The sequence below is a fragment of the Scyliorhinus torazame genome, chromosome 17 (genome assembly GCF_047496885.1).
Source record: "Scyliorhinus torazame isolate Kashiwa2021f chromosome 17, sScyTor2.1, whole genome shotgun sequence".
NCBI lineage: Eukaryota > Metazoa > Chordata > Chondrichthyes > Carcharhiniformes > Scyliorhinidae > Scyliorhinus > Scyliorhinus torazame.
In genome coordinates this window covers 173,426,693-173,452,267 of record NC_092723.1, presented here as the reverse complement: position 1 = coordinate 173,452,267, position 25,575 = coordinate 173,426,693, and the positions used below count along the sequence as shown (strand labels likewise).

General features: G+C 49.0%; 1 protein-coding gene across 1 annotated transcript in view; it reads left to right on the top strand.

Annotated features, from left to right (window-relative positions):
• The window catches only part of LOC140394421 (cytoplasmic phosphatidylinositol transfer protein 1-like), a 217,955-nt gene that overhangs the window by 86,673 nt on the left and 105,707 nt on the right, over positions 1–25,575 (top strand). The window contains exon 3 of the mRNA XM_072481680.1: positions 14,905–15,053. Coding sequence (XP_072337781.1) covers positions 14,905–15,053 — 149 coding nt within the window. The remainder of the gene's footprint in view (positions 1–14,904; positions 15,054–25,575) is intronic.

Genomic DNA, 25,575 nt, shown 5'->3' with positions numbered 1-25,575 from the left:
CGGCGAGAGCGACCTCTGAGGCGTCGCTCTCCACCTGGAAGGGGACGGACTCATCCACTGCGCGCATTGCAGCTTTGGCGATGTCCGCCTTGATACAGTTGAAGGCTTGGCGGGCCTCGGCTGCCAGTGCAAAGAGGGTGGCGTTAAATAGTGGGCGGGCATTGTCCGCATACTGGGGGACCCACTGGGCGTAATAGGAGAAAACTCCAAGGCACCTCTTCAGGGCCTTGGGACAGTGAGGGAGAGGGAGTTGTAGGAGGGGGCGCATACAGTCAGGGTTGGGCCCTAGGACCCCGATTTCCACGACGTAGCCGAGGATGGCTAGCCTGGTTGTGCGGAAAACGCATTTCTCCTTGTTGTAGGTGAGGTTGAGTTTTTGGGCAGTTTGGAGAAATCGGTGGTGGTTGGCGTCGTGGTCCTGCTGATCATGGCCGCAGATGGTGACATTGTCAAGATAGGAAACGTGGCCCGCAGCCCGTACTGGTCCACCATTCGGTCCATCGCTCGTTGGAACACCGAAACTCCGTTCGTGACGCCAAAGGGGACCCGGAGGAAATGGAAAAGGCGGCCGTCTGCCTCAAACGCCGTGTAGTGGCGGTCCTCCGGGCGGATTGGGAGCTGGTGGTATGCAGACTTCAGATCCACTGTGGAGAGCACGCGGTAGTGTGTGATCTGATTTACCATGTCTGCAATCCGGGGAAGGGGGTACGCATCGAGTTGCGTAAAGCGGTTAATGATCTGGCTGTCATCAACCACCATCCGGAACTTTTCCCCGGTCTTGACGACCATCACCTGAGCTCTCCAGGGGCTATTGCTGGCTTCTATGACCCCTCCCGCAAGAGTCTCTGGACCTCGGACCTAATGAACGTCCTGTCCTGCATGCTATACCGCCTGCTTCTGGTGGCTACTGGCTTGCAATCGGCGGTGAGGTTTGCAAAGAGAGGGGTGTCAATTTTTAGGGTCGTGAGGCTGCATATGGTGAGCGGGGGCAGGGGCCTCCCGAACTTAAGAGTTAGGCTCCTGAGGTTGCTCTGGAAGTCGAGTCCCAAAAGGAGAGGAGCACAGAGGTCTGGGAGCACATATAATTGGAAATTAGCGTACTCAGCGCCCTGTATCGCTAGGGTTGCAGTAGTGCACCCTTGGATTTGCACCGAGTGCGACCCAGCGGCGAGGGATACGGTTTGTTGCGTCGGGAATATTGGGAGCGAGCAGCGTCTTACCATGTCCGGGTGAATGAAGCTCTCTGTGCTCCCGGAGTCGAAAAGGCAAGGTGTCTCGTACCCGTTAACCCGGACGGCCATCATGGAGCTCCGGAGGTGCTTAGGTCGCGACTGGTCCAGGGTGACCGCGCTGAGGTGTGGGTAGCCAGCGGCGTGATCGGAGGTGCTGGGGCGGCCCCGCGATGGCTGTCAGTATAGGTCGTACGCGTCGAGCGGCGTAGCAGATGTCCGCCAAGATGGCGGCCCCCGTTGGTCGAGTGCGGCGGGCGGTGTAGAAGATGGCGTCCAAGATGGCGGCCCACATGGATCGCACGTGTCCGGCCGCGTGGGGGAGGATGGCCAAGATGGCGGCCACCATGGATCGCACGTGACTGGCCGCGTGGGGGAGGATGGCCAAGATGGCAGACCCCATGAGTCGCACATATTATGCGGAGGCGGAGTCGGCAGACACGTTGCCACCTTGCAGGGTCTGCGGGCCTGTGAGTCTGTGGATCGGGTCTGTGAGTTCGAGTTCTTAGACCTGGCCAGGCAGACCTTGGCGAAGTGTCCTTTTCGCCCGCAGCTGCTGCAGTTCGCGTTGCGGGCCGGGCAGTGCAGCCGGGGATGTTGGTACTGACCGCAAAAGTAGCAGGGTAGCCCCCCATGATGGGCGTGCGGCCGCACGGCACAGGCCGGGGTAGTCTCGGGTCGGGGGCCCACGAGGGGGTCGCATGATCGGCCGGGAACGAAGTAAGGCCCTGAAAAGCGGCCTCCAGAGAGGTAGCCAGTTTTACCGTGTCGTCCAGGTCCTGGGCCCCTTTTTCGAGCAGGCGCTGTCTCACATAGTTCGATCGAACCCCCGCCACGTAAACGTCTCGGGCGGCGAGCTCCATGTGCTGAGTGGCCATAACGGCCTGGTAGTTACAGTTGCGCGCGAGGGCTTTGAGGTCGCGTAGGTAATCATCTAGCGACTCCCCGGGGCGCTGGCGGCGAGTGGTGAAGTCTCGCGTAGACCTCGTTCACAGGCCGCACGTAGAGGCATTCGAGTAGTGCGAGGGCCTCTGTATAGGAAGCGGCTTCGTCGAGCTGGACAGAAATGTGATGGCTCACCCGTGCGTGGAGGAGGCACAGCTTCTGTTCGTCAGTGACGGATGGCGTAGACGGCGCGGTGAGATAGGCCTTGAAGCATCAAAGCCAATGTGAAAGCATTTCTTTCGCCTCCGCGGCCTGTGGATCGAGTTCCAGTCTGTCAGGTTTGAGGGCTGATTCCATAGTAGTATTTTAAGCTGATTAAATTGATGCGACCATCAATTCACTCGAAGACACGTGGAGAAGTAAACCGTGGTTTTAATCAGCTTAGAACCGAGCCTGCCTGTGACCAGTACAACACTGAAGGCGGCCCTGGAGGTCAGCAGCTCTTATACTTCCTGTCAAGGGGGTGGAGCTATGGGCGGAGCCCGTACATGCCCCAACATATCCCCTGTGGGTGAAGCCACACAATGGCCCATAGGTAGAGCCCACAGGGTTAATAACACAGTGCACTGGTGAATTATCAGTGATTATACATTCACCACAGGGGGTGAGACCCACACAGACACGGGGAGAATGTGCAAACTCCACACAGACAGTGACCCAGGGCCGGGATCGAAACTGGGTCCTCAACACCATGAGACAGCAGTGTTTAACCACTACCCCAGGGGGTAAATTTCTTCAGGGTATGCAGAAGCAGATGAACCTGGATGTAAATATGCATAAATCAGTGAAGGTGGAAGACCAGGCAGAGAGAGTGGTTAATAAAGCATCAAGTATATTGAGCTTTGGCAACAAGTGCAAGGAGGTTATGCTGAGCATATAGGAGACCTCAGACCTCACCTAGAATATTGTGTACAGTTCTAGGTGCCGCACTATAGGAAGGATATGAATTCATGGGAGAGAGTGCAGAAGAGGTTTACAAGAATGTTTCCAGGGATGAGAAACTTCAGTTATGAGGCTAGATTGGAGAGGTTGGGACAGTTCTGCTCGGCGACGAGAAGATTAAGCGGCACTGCCAGGCTGGCAGGGGCACTGCAAAGGTACCAGGTCGGCAGTGCCAAGGTGCGTAGGTGGCAGGTTGCCTGTGCTAGGGGTCAGGCCCGGAAGAGGTAAATTGGTTGAAGTGGAGGACCCTGAGGGGTCGAAAGATCGGGGCTGCCTTTAAAAATGGCACCCCGATCCGTGAGTTTCACCAGTGCAGGAAATGACTTAGGCCTTGACGGGGAGGCCAGAAAAACCAGCAAAGTGTCGTTGAATAGCGGGGCTGCGCCGAGAAACACCCTGATAAACGTGCCAACTCGAGTCTGATGAATCGCACCCACGGGAACCAAAACTGCACGCAGTATTCCAGGTGTGGTCTCGCCACACTCCTTGCAGCCAGACTCCTTCATTCGTGTACTCCAATTCCCTTGCAATAAAAGCCAACCTATCATTTTCTTTCCTCATTGTTTGCCGTAGTTGTGTGCTAATTTTTTATGTGCCTTACACGATCACACCTACGGCTCTGAACGTTACGTTAAGACAGTGAGGCAGGCTCGTACAAAGCAGGCATCACGCAGGCGGTCGGGGTTTTTAAATAGAAAAGCTGGAATCAATGGGGGCTTTGGATGCTGCGAGCAGTTAGACATTTTTGTTAGTTAGACAGGGGCTAAAGCATGAAAGCATTGCATGGTCATTATTTTTGCACCATGATGTGAGGAATAGTAGAACAGACTGAAAACCATTATAAGTATTGCTGTGCATGTACTGTCATGCTGAAATAAAGCAGTGTAATGATTCGTATCAATGCACCAACCGTTTGTCCAGGTCACCTGCAGAGAGGTTATAAAAAAAACACATGCAAAAGTCTTGGAATATCCATTTTAAATCACAAAGGGATGTTATTATTGTGATCCTCGGTCAGGACATTGAGCTGCAGAGCAATATATAGTCACATGAGTTAGCTCCCTTAAAGTTAGCTGTACAGGGAGCAACTGGCAGCACTTGAACCCAACACATACCCACGTGGGTGCTGAATTTGGAACAACCTTCAATTTTCTTGCTGATCGATTTAAGGTAAGTTGGCGCAAAATCTGTTAGGAGAAATTGGGCCTGACTGTTTTGATTGCTCCAAGGAGACGCATCGTTGGGCCAGTTGACTATGGGGAACTGACTGGTATCATACGCCACATTATAACGCTATACCATGGTGATGCACATTTAAGCTGCGCAGCACTGAAATCAATGGAAATGAGAATCAATTCTACAACAGGCAACTAATCTGCGACGCCAGTTTAATAATGGAGGTCATGTCTGAAATCTCCCCCTAGTGACCATGACACGCGATGACTTGTTTCCATAACCTTCATTCGGTTTGTTTCGAATTGACGGCTTCTTCTCGCCAAGAAAAAATTGCAGAATTGTAGAGGGGACCGCTCTCCCCTTCGTGTCTGGGCTAGCTCTTTGTGGAAGACGCGCACAATTAGTCTCCCCCCCCCCCCCCCCCCCCACCCCACTGTAACCCGAGTCTCCCCCTGCTTTCTTCCCCGTAGGGAACCTACGCATACCAGGAATTCCCCCATCATCTTTGGATCAGGTGCTTCAATGCAATATGAAGGTCCGTCCCAGAGGAAGGCTCATGGGCAATGCACCGAGAGGGATTTTGGTGATTAGTTTTAATGAGGTGAAAATCATGCCATCGCCTTCGCAGCGCACCATTGAACAAGAAAAATTCCTTAGTTGAGGACAATGTTTCAAAGGACTTCACAGCAGCACTACCAACAACAATTGCCTTTGAACCACAAGAGATATTTTCTCGGTGACCAGAACCTTGGTAAGATTTAGGTTTAAGGAGGATCTTACAGAGGCGTGAGAGGCTTAGGGAGGAAATTTGAGAACCGTTAGACCTGGTAGCTGAAGGCACGGCCTCTAATGATGGAGTGAAGGGGGTCTGAGCAGCACAAGGGGGCCAGAATTATAGGAGCTCAGAGAGCTCGGAGGATGGTAGCAGGTTACAAAGGTTCGATGCCATGGAGTCATTTGGAGGTAGTGACGACAATGCTGCCATAATATAATCCCTCATGTTGAGTCAGATTGCCAAGAACACCAGACACACGCAGTGCACACAATAGGCCGGAAGCACCTAGAACTGCAGATTGGTGCAAAAAAAAGGAGGAAGAGTTCCCAGTTTTATTCTAAACTTAAATTTCCATGGGGAGCAACTTGTATCCATTTCTTTGCAATGCGAGACTGCCGGAAATAAAAAATTTCAGACCGTGCTGTTGGTCCAGCCATAAATATTTAACTCATTTAGTAAATGAGGTCCTGCTGCCACTCCGTAGTTGTTGCTAATGTGACCAAAGGGCCAGCACAGCTTTATTAACCCTGCCGACGTTTCATCATTGAGCTCTGGGACGGAAATAACAAGTGTGCAAACGCTCAGCGTCCAGAGCAACAAATCGGATCATCGCTAAAGCTCGCTGCCTATTCTCTTGGCAGGTTTCCCGTGCCCTCACAGTCCTGCCAGCCGTCACTCGGTAGGGCAGCACGGTAGCACAAGTGGATAGCACTGTGGCTTCACAGCGCCAGGGTCCCAGGTTCGATTCCCCGCTGGGTCACTGTCTGTGCGGAGTCTGCACGTTCTCCCCGTGTGTGCGTGGGTTTCCTCCGGGTGCTCCGGTTTCCTCCCACAGTCCAAAGATGTGCAGGTTAGGTGGATTGGCCGTGATAAATTGACCTTCGTGACCAAAATGGTTAGGACGGTTTATTGGGTTACGGGGATAGGGTGGAAGTGAGGGCTTAAGTGGGTCGGTGCAGACTCGAGGGACCGAATGGCCTCCTTCTGCACTGTATGTTCTATGTCCACCCCCACCGCGCCCTGCTTCTCCACCATCATTGGAAAGTGGTAATTGTCCATCCACATTAAACAATTGGATAATTATTCCCTCTCAGTCACCAGCGTTTCCCGGTGTTCAAAGACATGAAAATATTTCTCCTGAGTAACTCGCAGTCGTGTCCAGAGAAGATTGATCTTCACCTTCTGGAGACTTCTGGAGGATTGGCAAGACTGATTTGCATCGAGATGGAGCCTTTGACATAGTAAAAATTGTCCACGGTATGGGTGATATACGATGTACCACAGTGGTCCTGATGTCTCCTAATTTCCCTCCGTGTCCATTTTTCCCGTGGCTGCGCTCCTGTGAAGTAACTGGGATGTTTTTTTTTAAGCGACCTGCATTTATATAGCACCTTTGACGACCTCTGGACATTCAAAAGTCCTTTAAAACAGATGAAGTACCTGTGACGTGTGGTCACTGTTGTAATGTAGTAAACATGTTGACAAATTTATGTACAGTGTTGTGTTGGGTGCTCTGCTACACAGACGAACCAACACGGTTGCAGATGGTACAACTCTGTTTTATTACTAACAATAACAACATCTGTAAACTTGTAACTGTGGTCCGTTCATTACCCTTTAACCTGTGGACCTAGCCCTAACACTATCTTGGAGAAGCACTCAGCACATGGTGAATGTCTGAGTGGCTTGCTGTGAGCTCTGTGCCCTGAGCTGTCTCCTGCTGGAATGAGCGGGAACTGTGGTGTTCCCCGTTTTATAGTGCGTGTGTCCTTGCTTCTGATTGGCTGTGATGTTGCGTGTGTTTTGATTGGTCCGTTGATCTGTCCATCAGTGTGTATGTGTGTTTGCACCATGATGTTTATCTGAATATCATGACACACAGCACGATCCCGTAAACAGCAATGTGATGATGATCAGATAATGTTTCGGTGCTGTCGATTTGAGGGATAAAAAAATGTCCAGGACACCGGGGATGACTCCCCTGTTCTTCTTCATGGCAGTGCTGTGGGATTGTTTATGTCCAACCCGAGGAGGTAAACGGGGCCTTCGTTTAACGCCTCGTCCAAAAGACGGCAGGTTAGACCGTGCGGCACTCCCTCAGTACCGCACTAGAGTGTCGACCCAAATTTTTGCACTCAACTCGCTGGAGTGGGACTTGAAAGCTCACAACTGACTGAGTCAAGCGAGAGTGCTGCCATGGCTGGCGATGTCCATTATCTACAATGTGGAGTGGTGGAGGCAGAAGGGAATTGGGTCGCTATGTGAAAAGAGATAATGTGCAAGGTTACGGGGATGAGGCAGGCAAGTGGGGCTGGGTAGAATGCTCTTCAGGAGAGCCAGTGCAGACTCAATGGGCAGAATGGCCTCCTGTACTGTAAAGGTTCTATGATATGCAAAAAAAAACATATTTACTGGCCGGAATTCTCCGGCGATTCACGGTTTCCGCCGATAGCGTATCTCCGCCCGCGGGTTTCCCGGTGGTGTGGGGAGGCTTCAATGGGAAATCTCATTAACAATCGGCAGGAATACAGAATCACACCACCAGCGAATGGAGCGCCAGCGCGAAACACGTGTCTGGGGGACCGGAGAATTCAGCCCATTATGTTAAATGTGCTATACAAATATAAGGCGTTTTATTTAGTAATAAAGATAGCTCAATAATGCACAAGGTGCTATCAGATTGCTCAGAGCATTCCGTCCGCTCGCACCCTATTCTGTGTAGTGGCAGAGGGACCGCTGAAGGGGTTGATGACCTCTCCTCGCACATTGAAAGATTTATTGGCAATTCCTGCAGCCCCAGCGCTTTTTCTCGGGAGAATGTGCTTGGAACAGCAGTGAAGTGTGGCCGCTTTTCTCATTTGCAACCAAATCATTAACTGCAACAAAGCGGGCAGCTATTTTTAGCTACCTCTTGACATCAAAGTGACGTGACTGCCTCACTTGTGTTATTTTTAGGAGCCTGGGGAGGAAAGAGCTCATCAGTAAAACATCACGCTGCCTGGGCGAGGGGAATTAGACCCTGCGCGTGGTGATGGATTGTGTGTGCAGAATATTGAAGGGGGTGAAATTAGAAAACTCAGCACCGAGGTCCACTCTGAGGCACACATCTGAAAGAACGCACTGCTCCTTGACAATCTCCTGCGACATTCATCACAAGCCTTTGCAAAGCATTCAGTAGTTTCATTCTTGGCTGAAAGGAGCTGAGAAAAACACGTTAATAATAATAATCTTTATTGTCACAAGTAGGCTTACATGAAATCTGCAATGAAGTTACTGTGAAAAGCCCCTTGCACACCTTATAGGTTTCCCCCCTTTTTGAACAAGGTCTCCCCACTTGAAATGAAGACTAGCATTCCTGTAGCGCCCTTCCTAACCCCAGGACGTCCCGAAGCACTTCAGAGCCAATGGTAATAAATGCTGGGAATACTCAGCAGGGCAGGCAGCATCTGTGGAGAAACAGGGAGAGTTAATGTTTCAGAGCGTCTCTCCCATCTTCAATAATCTTTATTGTCACAAGTAGGCTTACATTAACACTGCAATGACGTTACTGTGAAAATCCCCTAGTCGCCACATTCCGGCGCCAGTTCGGATACACAGAGGGAGAACAAAGAACAAAGAAAAATACAACAGAGGAACAGGCCCTTCGGCCCTCCAAGCCTGCGCCGACCATGCTGCCCGTCTAATCTAAAATCTTCTACATTTCCGGGGTCCGTATCTCTCTATTCCCATCCTATTCATGTATTTGTCAAAATGCCCCGTAAACGTCACTATCGTCCCTGCTTCCACCACCTCCTCCGGCAGCGAGTTCCAGGCACCCACTACCCTCTGTGTAAAAAACTTGCCTCGTACATCTCCTCTAAACCTTGCCCCTTGCACCTTAAACCTATGCCCCCTAGTAATTGACCCCTCTATCCTGGGAAAAAGTCTCTGACTATCCACTCTGTCTATGCCCCTCCTGATTTTGTCGACCTCTATCAAATCACCCCTCAACCTCCTTCTTTCCAGTGATAACAAACCAAGTTTATTCAAGCTCAGAATTCCGAATGTCCAAATTACCAAACAAGCACATCTTTCGGGACATGTAGGAGGAAACCGGAGCGCCCGGAGAAAACCCACGCAGACACAGGGAGAACGCGCAGACTCAGCACAGACAGTGACACAAGCCGGGAATCGAACCCGGGACCCTGGAGCTGTGAAGCAACAGTGCTAACCACTGTGCTATTGTACCGCCCAGCATCAGAACTGAGAAAGGTTAGAGATGTAGCAGGTTTCAATCAAGGACAGGGGTGGGGAGGTAGAGGTTGCCTGGAATGGGGTGGGTGAGCGGGGGGGAGGGGGAGTAGAGGAGGAAAGAACAGGAAAGAGGATGTGATCTGAAAGTGTTGAACTCTACGTTGAGCCTGGAAGACCAGAGTGTGTCTGATCAAAATGATAAGCCTCGTTTGGTTAGGCACTTTACAACCTTCAGGACTTGACATTTAATCCCTCCTGCCTTCCACCCAATCGCAGGTCTTCACTTTTGTCCTTCACTGCAAACCTTACTGCCGACTGCAAAGGTACCAGGAAAGGTTACGGGTGTACATTCTGCCCATCCTGTGGCTGCCAGCCCCAGCACAACCGCTCTTGATACTTTTCTGGTCGGCGGCAGGGGTTTGCATTTATCAAGGACTATTGACCATAAGACGTAGGAGCAGAAGTAGGCCACTCGGCCCATCGAGCCTGCCCCGCCATTCGATGAGATCATGACTGATCTGATCTGATGATCCTCAACTCCACCTTCCCCGCCTTATCCCCATAACCCTCGATTCCCTCACTGATTAAACATCTGTCCCTCTCAGCCTTGAACATGCTTAACAACCCAGCCTCGACAGCCTGAACCTGTCATGTGAGCATTTCCCATGTTCCCATGTTGAAATTCAATACTCGCGTGTGTGTGCTTTGCCAGCAAGTGGCACGATAATGGGAATTCCACTGTGGCATTTTAAAGCCCAAAGAAAAACAGCTGGTAACAATTCATCCCCGATCCCAATCTGTGATGTGATCGCAATTCCAATGAGGCTTTTGTGCCTCCTTAAGTCTTGATCCAGCGGGTTTTGTGCAGGAGGTTTGTACACTAGATAGTGGAACACTCGACAGAGACATCGAGACTGGAACTGAACTTGTGCGGGAAGTGCTCCCTCTCGGCGTTTTGCCCTTCACCCCAACCCACACCCCCTGCTTCCATATTTGATTCAAATCTGTTGCATCTCTATTTGGACAGGATTCTCCGATCCCCTAGCTGCGTGTTTCTTGGTGCTGCGCCTTTCACTGGCTGCGCGATTCTCTACTCTCGGCACTTGTTAATGGGATTTCTCATTGAAGCTACCCGACACCGCCGGGAAACCCGGGGGGTTGTTGGGGGGGGCACTGCCGGCGGGAAAGGAGAATCCTAACGGCCCGGAGAATTCCGGCCTTTATTTCCAGTTCAGGTGGACCCGGAACATTCACAGACACTGCCCGGCCTGCTGAGTTTTTCAAGTATCGGCTGTGTTTTTGCTGAAGTACATCTGAGGTGTGGTCGCCGCTATAAGGCAGCAGCCAGTTGGTGCAGTGTGACAAAGATCGAACAATGTGTTTTGTTTTAAATGGTATTCGTTGAGATCTAAACAGGTAAACTCCCCCGGACTGGTCGTCTGAGGAACCGGGTTGATGGGGGGGGGGGGGGGGGCCAACGGAGGGGGGCAGGCAGAGTCTGGGGTTAAAGTGTCATCGTAGAGACAGCAGCTCTAATGGTGCAGTGCTTGGCCTAGGTTTTGTACGTTATCTGATTGAGGAGTGAGCACGCTGCATGCACACTGAGCACCAGTCGGCACTAGGGAGACTTGAGTGCAACGTCATTATAGATTTCATGGAATTTACAGTGCAGAAGGAGGCCACTCGGCCTGTCGAGTCTCCACCGGCCCTTGGAAAGAGCACCCTTCCCAAGCCCACATTCCCACCCTCCCCGTAACCCCACCCAGCCTTTTTGAACACCAAGGGGAAATTAGCATGGCCAATCCACCTAACCTGCACATCTTTGGACTGTGGGAGGAAACCGGAGCGCCCGGAGGAAACCCACGCAGACACGGGGAGGATGTGCAGACTCCGCACAGACAGTGACCCAAGCCGGGAATCAAACCCGCGGCCCTGGAGCTGTGACGCAACTGTGCTAACCACTGTGCTGCCTGCGGTGTCATTCTGGGGACACAGCTATCGGCCCTCCTGCTGAACCCCCTCTGCAACTCCCTTTAAGTATAAATACTCTGCTCACTTTTCAACCTTCTCCCACCTGACCCCCATATCTGAAGATTCAGCAGATTCCGCTGGAGATAGGCGCCATATAGATTAAGACAGTCCCAGGTTCAATTCCAGACCTGTGCCAATTTGCCTGATCTCACTTGCTACGCTATTCGGAGGGGGAAAAAACGGAAGAACCGGCATTTTTTGAAGCCCCTTCCACAATCTCAGGACACCTCAATTCTTTACAGCCAATGAAGTCTTTAGAAGTGTGGCCACTGTGTTTGGCATTGCTGCCTCACGGCACTGAGGTCCCAGGTTCGATCTCGGCTCTGGGTCACTGTCCGAGTGGAGTTTGCACATTCTCCCCGTGTTTGTGTGGGTTTCGCCGCCACAACCCAAAGATGTGCAGGGTAGGTGGATTGTCCACGCTAAATTGCCCCTTAATTGGGAAAAAAGGAATTGGGTACAAAAAAGAAGTGTGGCCACTGTGGAAATGTAGGACGCAGACGATCTATTTTAGGCCCCAGTTACTTGACCAGTGTTTCCCCTCCTGGTCACTCCCAAAAATGACCTCTGCTGGAAGTCAGGACGAGACCAGGCTCTGGTGTGATGCCCCTTGCAGTCAAATGGTCTGCTGATCTCACTGCAGACTGAACTGTGGCTGAAGGTCACCCAGCAGCCCCATACGACTGAGACCCAACATCTGTGAGGGAAGTGAAGGGAAAATGTATTGGGTTGGGGGAGAGGGGTTGCAACATTGGTGTCTGCAGCTGTTTGATTTGAATAATTCAGAGCGCCTTGTCAGAAAAGCGCCAAATAAGGTCTAATTTCTCTGCTTCCCTCCAGATGCTGATACAGTCCCATTCTTTTCTGTTTCAATTGTCTAAAGAACTCGGATAGAATACATTTGTCAGCAGTGTCATTTTAACGTGTTCCCTGAACAATGTTTCCTGTGGTCAACCTCAGCTGAGTTGGTCGTTCTCTCTCTCTTCCTTCTTGAGTCAGAAGGTTTTGGGCTCAAGTCTCACTCCAGAGACTTCAGCATGAGTCTTTCACCCCAGTGCAGGACTGAGAGAGTGCTGCTCTGTTGGAGGTGCTGTTTTACAGACAAGGGGCTGGTTTAGCACAGGGCTAAAGAGCTGGCTTTTAAAGCAGACCAAGGCAGACCAGCAGTGCGGGTTCAATTCCCGTACCAGCCTCCCCGAACAGGCGCCGGAACGTGGCGACTAGGGGCTTTTCACAGTGACTTCATTTGAAGCCTACTTGTGACAATAAGCGATTTTTCATTTCATGGATTCTCCGATCCCCCAGCCGCGTGTTTCCCGGTGGTGCGCCGTTCGCTGGCAGCGGGCAGCATTCAATCTCCCCTCCATTTGTCAGTGGGATTTCCCATTGAAGCCACCCCACGCCGACACGGGAACAGAGAATCCCAACGACCAGAAAATTCCGGCTAAGGTGCTGAGCAGATACCTTGCCTGCTCTTTCAGATGGATTGTAAAAGATCCCATGGCACCGTTCCTGACGTTGTCTACCTCATACGCTGCAGGAAAGGATGTCCCGAAGCGTGGTACATTGGCGAGACCATGCAGACGTTGCGACAACGGATGAACGGACATCGCGCGACAATCGCCAGGCAGGAATGTTCCCTTCCAGTCGGGGAACACTTCAGCAGTCAAGGGCATTCAGCCTCTGATCTCCGGGTAAGCGTTCTCCAAGGCAGTCTTCAGGACGCGCGACAACGCAGAATCGCCGAGCAGAAACTTATAGCCAAGTTCCGCACACATGAGTGCGGCCTCAACCGGGACCTGGGATTCATGTTGCAATACATTCATCCCCCACCATCTGGCCTGGGCTTGCGAAATCCTACTAACTGTCCTGAGACAATTCACACCTCTTTAACCTGGGGTTACCCCATCTCTGGATCTGTAAAGATTTAATTACCTGCTAATGCTCGTATTCAAAGTATCGTCTTGCATCTTTGACTTTGTCCATATATATGTTTCTGGAACCTACTTCTCCATTCATCTGAGGAAGGAGCAGTGCTCCAAAAGCTAGTGATTTGAAACAAACCTGTTGGACTTTAATCTGGTGTTGTAAGACTTCTTACTGCGCTCACCCAGTCGAACACCGGCATCTGCACATCATGGCTACCATTCCTGAAGAAGGGCAGGGGGGTTATGCCTGATGTTCTGGTCAATATTGACCCCATAATCAACATGACCAAAACAGATAAACGGGCCTTTGTAACATTGCTATTTGTGGGAGCTGTGCTTCCTGCATTTCAATCGTAACTGCATATCAAAGCTAGCTCATTGGCTGCAGCGTGCTTTGAGGTGTCCAGTGGTTGTGATAGGTGCTATATAAATGCAGCTCTCTTTCTCTCACTTTCTCGTGTGTTGCTCCTAAACCTTTGCTGATGTGGTCATTGATAGTAACCATTGAATAAAATAATCCACTACCACATTCTCCCAGATGTATAAAATTATCCACTGCGCATTCTCCCAAGATGGAATGGCTTTCCTTCATTTTTGTTCTTTGTGCAGAAATTGGCTGCCACACTTCGTCGTTTGGGAAAACACAATTTGAGTATTGCTGAAAAAAGAAAGGCATGTTGAAGCTTTTTGGCTCGCACTCATCAGAAAACGTCAAGAATATCAGTCTACTGGAGAAACAACAATTTATACTGTATGAGAAGGAAATGCTGATTGGTTGGCAGCTGGACTCTGATTGGTCGTGGTGTTGCCATGGAGAATGCATCAGTTGATGAAAACTGACAGATAACTGCCAAGCAATGTTTGAAATTTAAACCAGTCAGCTTGACCCTGATTGGCCAAAATATTGCCCTGAGGAATGAATCAGTAAATGGCTAGCACTTATTTTGTTCAGCTTAAACTGCTTCAGCTAAAATAACCTGAAGCTCACCAGAGTTGCACATCATGTTCAGGGAATTGCAGAATGTTCCAATGTAGGAGGCCATTCATCCCATCGTTCCTCCCTTTGAGTTCTGAAAGAGGATTCCATTTTCCCTATTTGAGAGGAGACTGGCATAGTGGTCTTCTCACTGGACTAATAATCCAGAGGCTTGGGCTACTAGCGTTGTGGAGACATGAGTTCAAATCCCACCTCGACAGTCAAGTTTAAATTCTATTAATAATATGGAGTATAAAGCTAATAACGGTGACCTTGATGATTGTCGCAAAAACCCATCTGGTTCACTAATATCCTTTATTTAGGGAAGGAAATCTACCGTCCTTACCTGGTCTGGCCTACACATGACTCCAGGTCCACAGCAATATGATTGTGTCCTAATTGCCCGCCGAACTGGTCTGCGCGTCACTCCCTTCAAGGGCAATTAGGGATGGGTAACAAATGCTGGCCTTCCCAGCACCACCCACATCCTGTGAAAGAATATAGGAAAAAAATTACCCTTTTTATTTGTTTCAGAATATTTTCAGCACTCTCCATTTTAAAGCTACTGATGGATTCTGCTCCCATCACTGGCTCTGGTGAGGCGTTCGCTCTGAGTCAGATTGGAAACGGACAATTTGGTATTGATACAATCATGTTTTTTTTTCACAGTACAGGATAGGACAGCTGTACACCATCAGCAAACACAGTCACGAACAGAGCGACAAGGGCGAGGGGGTGGAAGTCGTTAAAAATGAACCGCACGATGACCCCGTTCACGGAAAAGGACAGTTCACAGAGAAAAGAGTCCATTTGTCCAGGTAAGCTGTTCGAAGCTGGCGGGCATGGGGGGGGGGGGGTCAGATCCGTCCCTGAGATTCGTCACGCACCATGACAGACATACCTCAGCACTTTTTGAAGGTCCGAGTGCATTCATTGCTGGGATTTGGAGTGGCCTGACCTGCTGACTGAGACAGCAGTGAAAATGGCGATGACAATGTCCAGTTCAATCTGAGGCACGTGGGGAGTGAATTATGAAATGGATGATGGGGAAGGAAAGTACTTGAAAAGAACGGGAGGACAGGGCAAGAGTTTCCTATGCCCAAGGTGACTGATGCACGTAACCAACAAATGCAGTTCAGACGGAGGACAAGATGGGATACTCCCACCCAGCTTGGTGCAGTGTCGCCTCCTCTTTGAAATTCCGATGTAGCATTCACTGTCCTGAAACTGAGGATATAGGGGATTAAAGGTTGGCTTAACTTTTTTTAATATTGCCTGCAAATGGGTAAACAGCAGATCTTCGTGAGCAGGCTCTGATTGATGTACAGTTGCTCAATTCGGACCTTTTTCAGGCAGCCAAGATTAACGGGGCTGCCAGATGTCCAGTCAGATTCAAGAATGCGGCCTCCTCATTTTATCTGATTTTCACAGTGGAAGAAAATGATCTCGGCTCTGTGCCGTTTTAATGAAAGCACGCCACCCTTCAACCCAGGAACTGCTGCTCCCCCTCCCTTGCTTCCTTTCCTTCAAAAAAAAGCCTTGAATCCTGCTTTTAAAATTCTGCAACTAATGCCAGAAAATATTTGGAATTTCCATTTCACTTTTTTTCCCCCCCCAAGATCCGCTCCTTTCGAAGTGATCTGTTACTACGACAAAGAGAGCAATCAGCACCCAGACACACAGCAGTTAGAGCCCAATAGGCGTGTTGTTCTGTACTTTGTGCAACAGTATTTGCAGCTTGCTCAGAAATGATTCATACAATCCAGTCTTCCAGATGTTTGTACACACTCAGATTGTGAGAGAAATGTGCCAGAGGAAAGCCGTCCACTAGGGAAAATATCCTGCAGTTCTTGCTCAACAACCCCCATATTTTGAATGGCCCCTCAATGATTCCTCCTTCTTTTGCCACCTCCAGTCTGGAATCCTTTCCATATATTGATTACCCTTTATGTTAAGAAAAGGTTCCTGATATCAGCCCTTGGTTTGGTCCCCATACTTGCCCATTTTCTACTCAGGCTTTTTTCCCTCATTTTTCTGGTTCAGCCTTTTCCACAGGCTTGCCATCTTGCATATCAATATGATGCTGCCTTCTCAGCTGCCTCCTTTTCAAATTGGTTTGTCATGTTGACACGACGCCCCGTTCCTCTAGCCAGCCTCCAATGTGTCCCCATGATCATTCACTAGTCCAAAACATGTTTCCCAGGAGTGCACACTATGCCCTCAGATTGACTGTCGACATTCAAGGTGTATGTAGCGAGACAGATTGATGGGTCTGGCTGATTAGACAGGGGTGGTGGGTGGGTGGGGGTGACTTCAGAGCAAGGGGATGTTAAGTGGAAGGGGGCATGTGACAGACAGACGACCAGCATGGAGCAGTATGTCTCCTGTGAATTCCTCAACATTGAGGACCAACAACATAGGCAAGTCTAGGAAAGAAGACCTGTTTAGAGATTATAAAGAGCTAGGATTCAAATTTAAAAACAGGTCCTCAAGGGTCATAATCTCCGGATTACTGCCCGAGCCTCGTGCAAATTGGCATAGGGAGGCAAGAATAAGGGAAGTTAACACGTGGCTGAAAGAGTGGTGTGGGAATGAGGGGTTCCTTTTCATGGGACACTGGCATCAATTTTGGGACAGGGGGGACCTATACCGTTGGGATGGTCTCCACCTGAACCGATCTGGGACCAGTGTTCTGGCGAAAAGAGTAAATAGGGTGGTCAATAGGACTTTAAACTAAAGATTGGGGGGGGAAGGGAAAGTCAGGGAACCAAGAGGTGAAGTAATCAGTGGGAAGCGTAGCTGCTTAGGAATACAAAAAACCACGAAAAGACAGAACTCAGGAGAGGTTACAATAGTCCCCATCCCACAAAATATGACAGTGTATGGAAAGGCTCAGTAAACCAAGGTCCACCACACTAAGAAAACAAAAAGGGACGGTCAATAGAGAATCAAAGGTGCTATATTTAAATGCGCGCAGTGTACGGAACAAGGTAGATGAGCTTGTGGCCCAGATTGTGACTGGTGGTAGGCATCACAGAGACATGGTTGCAGGGGGTTCAGGACTGGCATTTAAACATCCAGGGATTCACAACCTATCGAAAAGACAGAGAGGTGGGCAGAGGGGGTGGGGTTGCCTTGTTAATTAGGAATGAAATTAAATCAATAGCACTAAACAACATGGGGTCGGATGATGTGGAGTCTGTGTGGGTAGAGTTGAGGAACCACAAAGGCAAAAAAAACATAATGGGAGTTATGTACAGGCCTCCTAACAGTGGTCAGGACCAGGGGCACAAGATGCACCACGAAATAGAAAGTGCATGTCAGAAAGGCAAGGTCACAGTGATCATGGGGGACTTTAATATGCAGGTGGACTGGGTAAATAATACTGCCAGTGGACCCAAGGAAAGGGAATTCATTGAATGTTTACAGGAGGGCTTTTTAGAACAGCTTGTGATGGAGCCCACGAGGGGACAGGCCATTCTGGACATAGTGTTATGTAATGAGCCAGACTTGATTAAAGATCTTAAAGTAAGGGAGCACTTAGGAGGGAGTGATCATAATATGGTTGAATTCAATCTCCAATTTGAAAGAAAGAAGGTAGAATCAGATGTAAAGGTGTTACAGTTAAATAAAGGTAACTACAGGGGCATGAGGGAGGAACTGACGAAAATCGACTGGGAGCAGAGCCTAGTGGGAAAGACAGTAGAACAGCAATGGCAGGAGTTTCTGGGAGTAATTGAGGACACAGTACAGAGGTTCATCCCAAAGAAAAGAAAGGTTATCAGAGGGGGGATTAGGCAGCCATGGCTGACAAAGGAAGTTAGGAAATGCATCAAAGCAAAAGAGAAAGCCTATAATGTGGCAAAGAGTAGTGGGAAGTCAGAAGATTGGGAAGGCTACAAAAACAAACAGAGGATAACAAAGAGAGAGATAAGGAAAGAGAGAATCAAATTTGAAGGTAGGCTAGCCAGTAACATTAGGAATGATAGTAAAAGTTTATTTAAATACATTAAAAACAAACGGGAGGCAAAAGTTGACATTGGGCCGCTCCAAAATGACGCTGGTAATTTTGTGATGGGAGACAAGGAAATAGCCGAGGAACTGAATAAGTACTTTGCCTCAGTCTTCACAGTAGAAGACATGAGTAATATCCCAACAATTCCGGAGAGTCAGGGGGCAGAGTTGAATATGGTAGCCATCACAAAGGAGAAAGTGCTAGAGAAACTAAGAGGTCTAAAAATTGATAAATCTCCAGGCCCAGATGGGCTACATCCTAGAGTTCTAAAGGAGATAGCTGAAGAAATAGTGGAGGCATTGGTGATGATGTTTCAAAAGTCACTGGAGTCAGGGAAAGTACCAGAGGATTGGAAAATCGCTGTTGTAACCCCCCTGTTCAAGAAGGGAACAAGGAAAAAGATGGAAAATTATAGGCCAATTAGCCTAACCTCGGTTGTTGGCAAGATTCTAGAATCCATTGTTAAGGATGAAATTTCTAAATTCTTGGAAGTGCAGGGTCGGATTAGGACAAGTCAGCATGGATTTAGTAAGGGGAGGTCGTGCCTGACAAACCTGTTAGAGTTCTTTGAAGAGATAACAAATAGGTTAGACCAAGGAGAGCCAATGGATGTTATCTATCTTGACTTCCAAAAGGCCTTTGATAAGGTGCCTCACGGGAGACTGCTGAGTAAAATAAGGGCCCATGGTATTCGAGGCAAGGTACTAACATGGATTGACGACTGGCTGTCAGGCAGAAGGCAGAGAGTTGGGATAAAAGGTTCTTTTTCGGAATGGCAACCGGTGACGCGTGGTGTCCCGCAGGGTTCAGTGTTGGGGCCACAGCTGTTCTCTTTATATATTAACGATCTAGATGACGGGACTGAGGGCATTCTGGCTAAGTTTGCCTATGATACAAAGATAGGTGGAGGGGCAGGTAGTATGGAGGAGGTGAGTAGGCTGCAGAAAGATTTAGATAGTTTAGGAGAGTGGTCCAAGAAATGGCTGATGAAATTCAACGTGAGCAAGTGCGAGGTCTTGCACTTTGGAAAAAAGAATAGAGGCGTGGACTATTTTCTAAACGGTGACAAAATTCATAATGCTGAAGTGCAAAGGGACTTGGGAGTCCTAGTCCAGGATTCTCTAAAGATAAACTTGCAGGTTGAGTTCGTAATTAAGAAAGCAAATGCAATGTTGTCATTCATCTCAAGAGGCTTGGAATATAAAAGCAGGGATGTACTTCTGAAGCTTTATAAAGCATTAGTTAGGCCCCATTGAGAATACTGTGAGCAATTTTGGGCCCCACACCTCAGGAAAGACATACTGGCACTGGAGCGGGTCCAGCGGAGATTCACACGGATGATCCCAGGAATGGTAGGCCTAACATACGATGAACGTCTGAGGATCCTGGGATTATATTCATTGGAGTTTAGGAGGTTGAGGGGAGATCTAATAGAAACTTACAAGATAATGAATGGCTTAGATAGGGTGGACGTAGGGAAGTTGTTTCCATTAGCAGGGGAGACTAGGACCCGGGGGCACAGCCTTAGAATAAAAGGGAGTCACTTTAGAACAGAGATGAGAAGAAATGTCTTCAGCCAGAGAGTGGTGGGTCTGTGGAATTCATTGCCACAGAGGGCGGTGGAGGCCGGGACGTTGAGTGTCTTTAAGACAGAAGTTGATAAATTCTTGATTTCTCGAGGAATTAAGGGCTATGGAGAGAGAGCGGGTAAATGGAGTTGAAATCAGCCATGATTGAATGGTGGAGTGGACTCGATGGGCCGAATGGCCTTACTTCTACTCCTATGTCTTATGGTCTTATGGAGAGTGGTCAAGTGGCTTTGGAAGTCTGTCAGGGCATTTATTTAGCATGTCACTTACCTTCGCTGTTCATATGAGATCATTTAATTTCTTGCAAGGGGAAGGGACATTTGACCTCACTGGGGTGAAATTCACTGCCTTCCCTAACCGAGCACTTTCATATAATTTTGTATTCCGAGTGTACTCAATGCTCTCCAGAATGGTTAGACATCAAAAGTTCTAATGTGTCCTGAATTTGCCATCAAATTTGATAGTGAGCTCAAAAGTATCCAGCGCATTCAAAGGTACAAATACACTCTGCAATGTGCATTCAAAGATACCTCCCCGCCCCCCACTCCGTTTCAGGCACCCAGACCATGATTTTTCCCACCAGCTTCATGATCCCAATGTCAGTGTGAAATGGGGGTCAGAACCCTGCATTGTGGGGAAAGTGATTAGTGATTTTCCCGGAATTTTGAAAACCTGGGTGAGAGGGGGTGCACTGAAGGGGAGAGGGGCTTGACAGGTTGCCTTGCATGAGGTTTCTAAGGAAAGGCACAAAGGTACCTCATCAAAACACGACCTGCTTTTTCTAAAATTAGCTCAGTTTTACAACCTTTGCAGCTCTGCTGGGGGATAAACTTTGTGATCATTTTTGGTGTCGAAATGCTTCAGTGATGTTGCGAACTGCAAATGTTTGAGTTCTGTGGTTTGGGACATTTGATGTCGGTTATGGTACTTGCAATGCTAAATGATTGCCTTTGAGCGCAATTGATATCAAATGAGTACAAATGAACGCTGTTGAATCCAAATGATGTCAAGCTTTTCAGGGTGGGTCTGCCTCTGCCTTCCATATAACAAGGTTCCTCGCTCTTCAACTGAGAATGCCAACCCTTTTCTGCTCCTGCACCTGCCTCGCTCCATGTCACAATCACCCTCCATCTCAGACTTTCCTGGTGGAATTGCCTCATGGTGACCGCACTGGTGTTGCTGTTACGCTCAATGGTGTGCAAAGCTGTAGAACTAAAGCCCTGGCGTCGTGGTGGGAGACGGCCGCAGGTCCCGCCCGGTCGTCCGCAGAATTCCGGGACTTTTAACACTTGCCGCTTGCTGTGCCGTTTTTCCGCAACACCTTCGGTCCCGTCAATCCCACACCCACCACTTTGGGAGGTCCTGCGGTTGGCTCAATTCGCCTTTCCAACGGGAGGCTTTAGCGGAACCGTAAGACTGCCCTTTGTGCTGTCCTGCTCGATAGAGGATCAATCCAACATTGGAGAGCGTGAGCTTCCTGCATCTGGGGCTCAACCGCGTAGGGACCAACTGCACATACCGGATGTGACTGCAGTTCTGCTGTCGCCTCGGTGACTTTGAGATACAGTCAGGGGTGGCCAGCTGAGCGAGGTAGAATTCACAGTCCTTGTTGTTCGAGGGGCCTTGAGCCACCTCCTATGTCTTACTGCCCTTGCGTTGGTTCCCTGATGAATTTTGCTGCATGAATAATTTTCCACCAGCGGCGTTCCTTAATGTTTGAGTTCACAAATGGTAGAATGGTTACAGTGCTGGAGGAGGCCATTTGGCCCGTCATGTTTGTAACAGCTCTCTGCAAGAGCAGCTCAGCTGCTCGCCCGTCTTTCCCCTGCAGCCCTGTAAATGATATTCTCTTCAGATGACGATCCCGTTCTCTTTCTGAAAGCAATGATTGCAGCTGCCTCCACCGCACTGCCGGAACTGCGTTCCAGATCCAAACCAACTCGCTGCGTCTTAAAAAATGGGAGCTTTTTCTGGTGTTGCCATTGCTACTTTTTGCCGATCTCTCTCTCTCGACACTTCTTTCTCTCTGGGACTGTCTCCGAAGAGACTTGAGGAGGAGGCTGAGTGCGGAGAGGTCAGAGAATTAAAATGATGAGTGACTCAAAGTCACCTTCACAGGCAGGGAACAGACTTGCTTCAAAGGACGGCCGATAGAGAATATGCAGTTTCTTTTTTCCCCCGTTGGCGAGTCCTGTTCTGGGTACTTTGCCCAATTTCCCTCTTTTTAAAAAAATGTTAATCCACATGGGAAGCAGTGACAAGATGCGTTTCTGCAAATTCGCCCCAGATCGTGACGGAAAGAACCGGATCGTGTGGTGATATGCGTAAAGCCAGTTTGTACATAATGTTATGCACGCCCTCCAACCACTAGGTGGCAGTGTAAACCCACCACGTGTCCCTGTGGCTGGGGTGTTGGGAGTAGGCCGTGCTGGAGGATAGACATATTTTACAGTAGCCCTACAATAGTTAATTAGTGTTAGTAGTTCATTATTTTATTTATCCTAGTTATCGGGGGTTGCATGGTGGCACAGTGGTTAGCACTGCTGCCTCACGGCGCCGAGGCCTCAGGTTTGATCCCGGCTCCATGTCACTGTCCGTGTGGAGTTCGCACATCCTCCCCGTGATTGTGTGGGTTTCGACCCCACAACCCAAAGATCTGCAGGGTAGGTGGATTGGCCATGCTAAATTGCTCCTTAATCGGGTACTCTAAATTTATATAAACACAAAAAAATTTATCTTGGTTACCTCATCACGCAGTTGTTTCATAATAAATTATTTAAACTAGATGTTCTGTAGTTCATCATTCACTTCAACCAGGCTACAGAACATGACATGGTACCAGGCTTGATGATTTACTAAGAATTTGAAGGTTCTGTATTAATCTACCACAAAGCAAGCGACCCTCCCAGGGTCATACTTGTGGGCAAGTTCATTCCCAACTCAGCAGCCAAAATAGCACATCTGAGCGAGACCATAAAGAAGGAACAGGCTTCTAGCTCAAGGTGGCAGTCGGGCCCGGTAGCCATGGCAACAGCCCCAACTATTGTCAGTGGAAGGAGAGGACCTTGCAATCCGCTCCTTGAAACCTCTAGCCTGGTGGTACTCCTTGGTTTCACCTTTTAGGCCTTTAATGGATGATTGATCCAGCCTTCAGGACCGCTGCTGCAGCACTGCCTCCATTTCTCTGGGGACCATTGCCCTCAAGCCACGCTAATGCACAATGAACCCTGGACACTGGGCCCTGGTTGGGGCAGCTGGACAAAGCCCCAGCCTGTATTTGTTTTGTTGCAATAAACAGAATTCTAACTGGGCTCGATAGGGTGGATGCAGGAATTATGTTTCCCCTGGGTGGGGAGGGCTGTGGAAGCTCAGTCTGAGCATGTTCAAGACAGAAATCAGTAGATTTCTGGATACCAATGACATCAAGGGATAACCGGGATAGTGTTGAGGCGGAAGATCAGGAATGATCCAGTTGAATAACGGGGCAGGCTCGAGGGGGCTGAATGGCCTACTCCTATTACCTGTGTTTCTATGAACCCTTCTGGGGGCAGATTAAAGGAACACCAGCCACGGGCCTCATTGAGTTCATTCCCATCAGAGCTCCAACCCTAGGCTGCTGCACTCCCACAGGTTCTGTCATCAACCCAATGCTGGTGTTGTTCTGTGCCAGCTAGGGCACGCACAGGACCAGACTCTTGTGTCGCTACAAGTACCTGAGCCCTGGATTACAGGCTACAAATACTGGGGGCTTTTTCTTTACAAATTCGAATCGGCCAATTTGTGAAGAGGATCCTCCATTTCCAAAGCAAGTTGACTTTCTCCACAAATACCGGTGCGTCAGGCAGAGGGCTTCTCTCCTTGGCAACGTGACCTGCCTGGCATCCTTCACAGAGCTCCAACCCTAGGCTGTGCGTGCCAGCACAGGATATCAGTCTTGACAAACCCACTGATGCCAATTGAACAAGCTTGTGCCTCAAAAATAAATAAATGATTCTTAACTGGGTCGCTCCATTGAGGAGCTCCAATATCTCCACTGCATCCTAACCAGGCATGTTGTGGGTTTGTATTATTATGGGTCCATGGAATGATTCCAGTGCAGAGGGAGGCTCTGTTCCTGTGTGTGCTGATTCACTGGCTGTGAGAACAACTCAGCTAGTCCTACTCCCTCCTGCTGGCGGCCCTGCAACAATCTTCCTCCTCAGAAAATTAGTCAATTCCCTTTTGAAGTCCGAGAATCATTGTATTTACAATGCAGAAGGAGGCCATTCGGCCCATCGAGACTGCACCGGCCCTTGGAAGAGCACCCTACCCAAACCCACGCCTCCACCCCATTCTTGTAACTCAGTAACCCCACTTAACCTTTTTGGACACTAAAGGCAATTTAGCAGGGCCAATCCACCTAACCTGCACATCCTTGGACTGTGGGAGGAAACCGGAGCACCCGGAGGAAACCCACGCATACACGGGGAGAACGTGCAGACTTCCGCACAGACAGTGACCCAAGCTGGGAATCGAACCTGGGACCCTGGAGCTGTGAAGCAACAGTGCTAACCACTGTGCTAGCGTGCCGCCCTCATGATCGAATGTGCCGTCAGGCAGTGCTGATCCTAACCATTCACTGGGTAAAAATACTCCCCCTCCACATTGCCTCTGGTTATTTTGCTAATAACTCTATTATGTGGTTCTCTACTCTTTCTCCAAGGGAACAGTCTGGACCTATCCATCCTGTCCAGGCCCGTCATGACTTTGAGTCTCTTTCGAATCTCCCTCCATCTCCCTCCTTGAGAACAGCCAGTCCATCCATGTAACTGAAGACTCTCATCCCGAAACCATCCTTATCAATAATTTCTGCACTCACGCCCCAATGCCTTCACATTGTGCCTAAGGGTCTGTGCTGCGACGGTATAAATTCTCTGTGGTTTTCCATCCATGTGTCAATGTGGTGTTGATTTGACGGTGCGATATAGGGGCGTGGATTTCATGACACCGCCTGTTGTATTTTTGACAGGGTGTGGTGTTATGGGCCAGGATTTAGAGAACCCCAAAGTGTATCATGGAGTTCACCTGACCCACAACGTTTACTAGATTGTGGTATGGGGAGCACACGGCCCACTCTACAGGTGTGGTACAGCAGAAATGGAAAAGTATTTTTTAAAGCAAAACAATGTTTATTCTATGAACTCAAGTTAACCTTTTTAAAACATACAGTGAACATCTTAGCAACCATTAATTCAAATACAACCCCCAAACACTACAACACTAAGTAAACCTTTAAGCTTTCCTTTTTAACATCCATACGACTTAAAAACAAAACCTTTATCAGAAGCACATCAGGTTAAAGTCACTACTGAAAACGCTTATAATTCTGAATTCACCAAATGATCAAGAGATAGTCTTTTGATGGCAGAGAGAACAGCAGTAAACCTGCTTGGTCTGGCTTCAGCTCCAACACTGAAAACGAAACTAAAACACACCCTGTAGCAAACAGCCTAAAACAAAAGTAAAAAGCTGACAGCCCAGCTCCACCCACTCTCTGACATCACTGCAGTTGTAAACACCCATTTCTGAAAGGTACTCTCACTACAGATATTTGTATACATACCCATTTATAAACACACATTTCTTAAAGGTACTCCCACATGACAGTGGGGGCCCATAAAATATTGCAGGTGGCCAGCCCACTGCCTTCCCATCCACACCAGACACATTACTCTTAATATGCTGGATTGGTAAGAA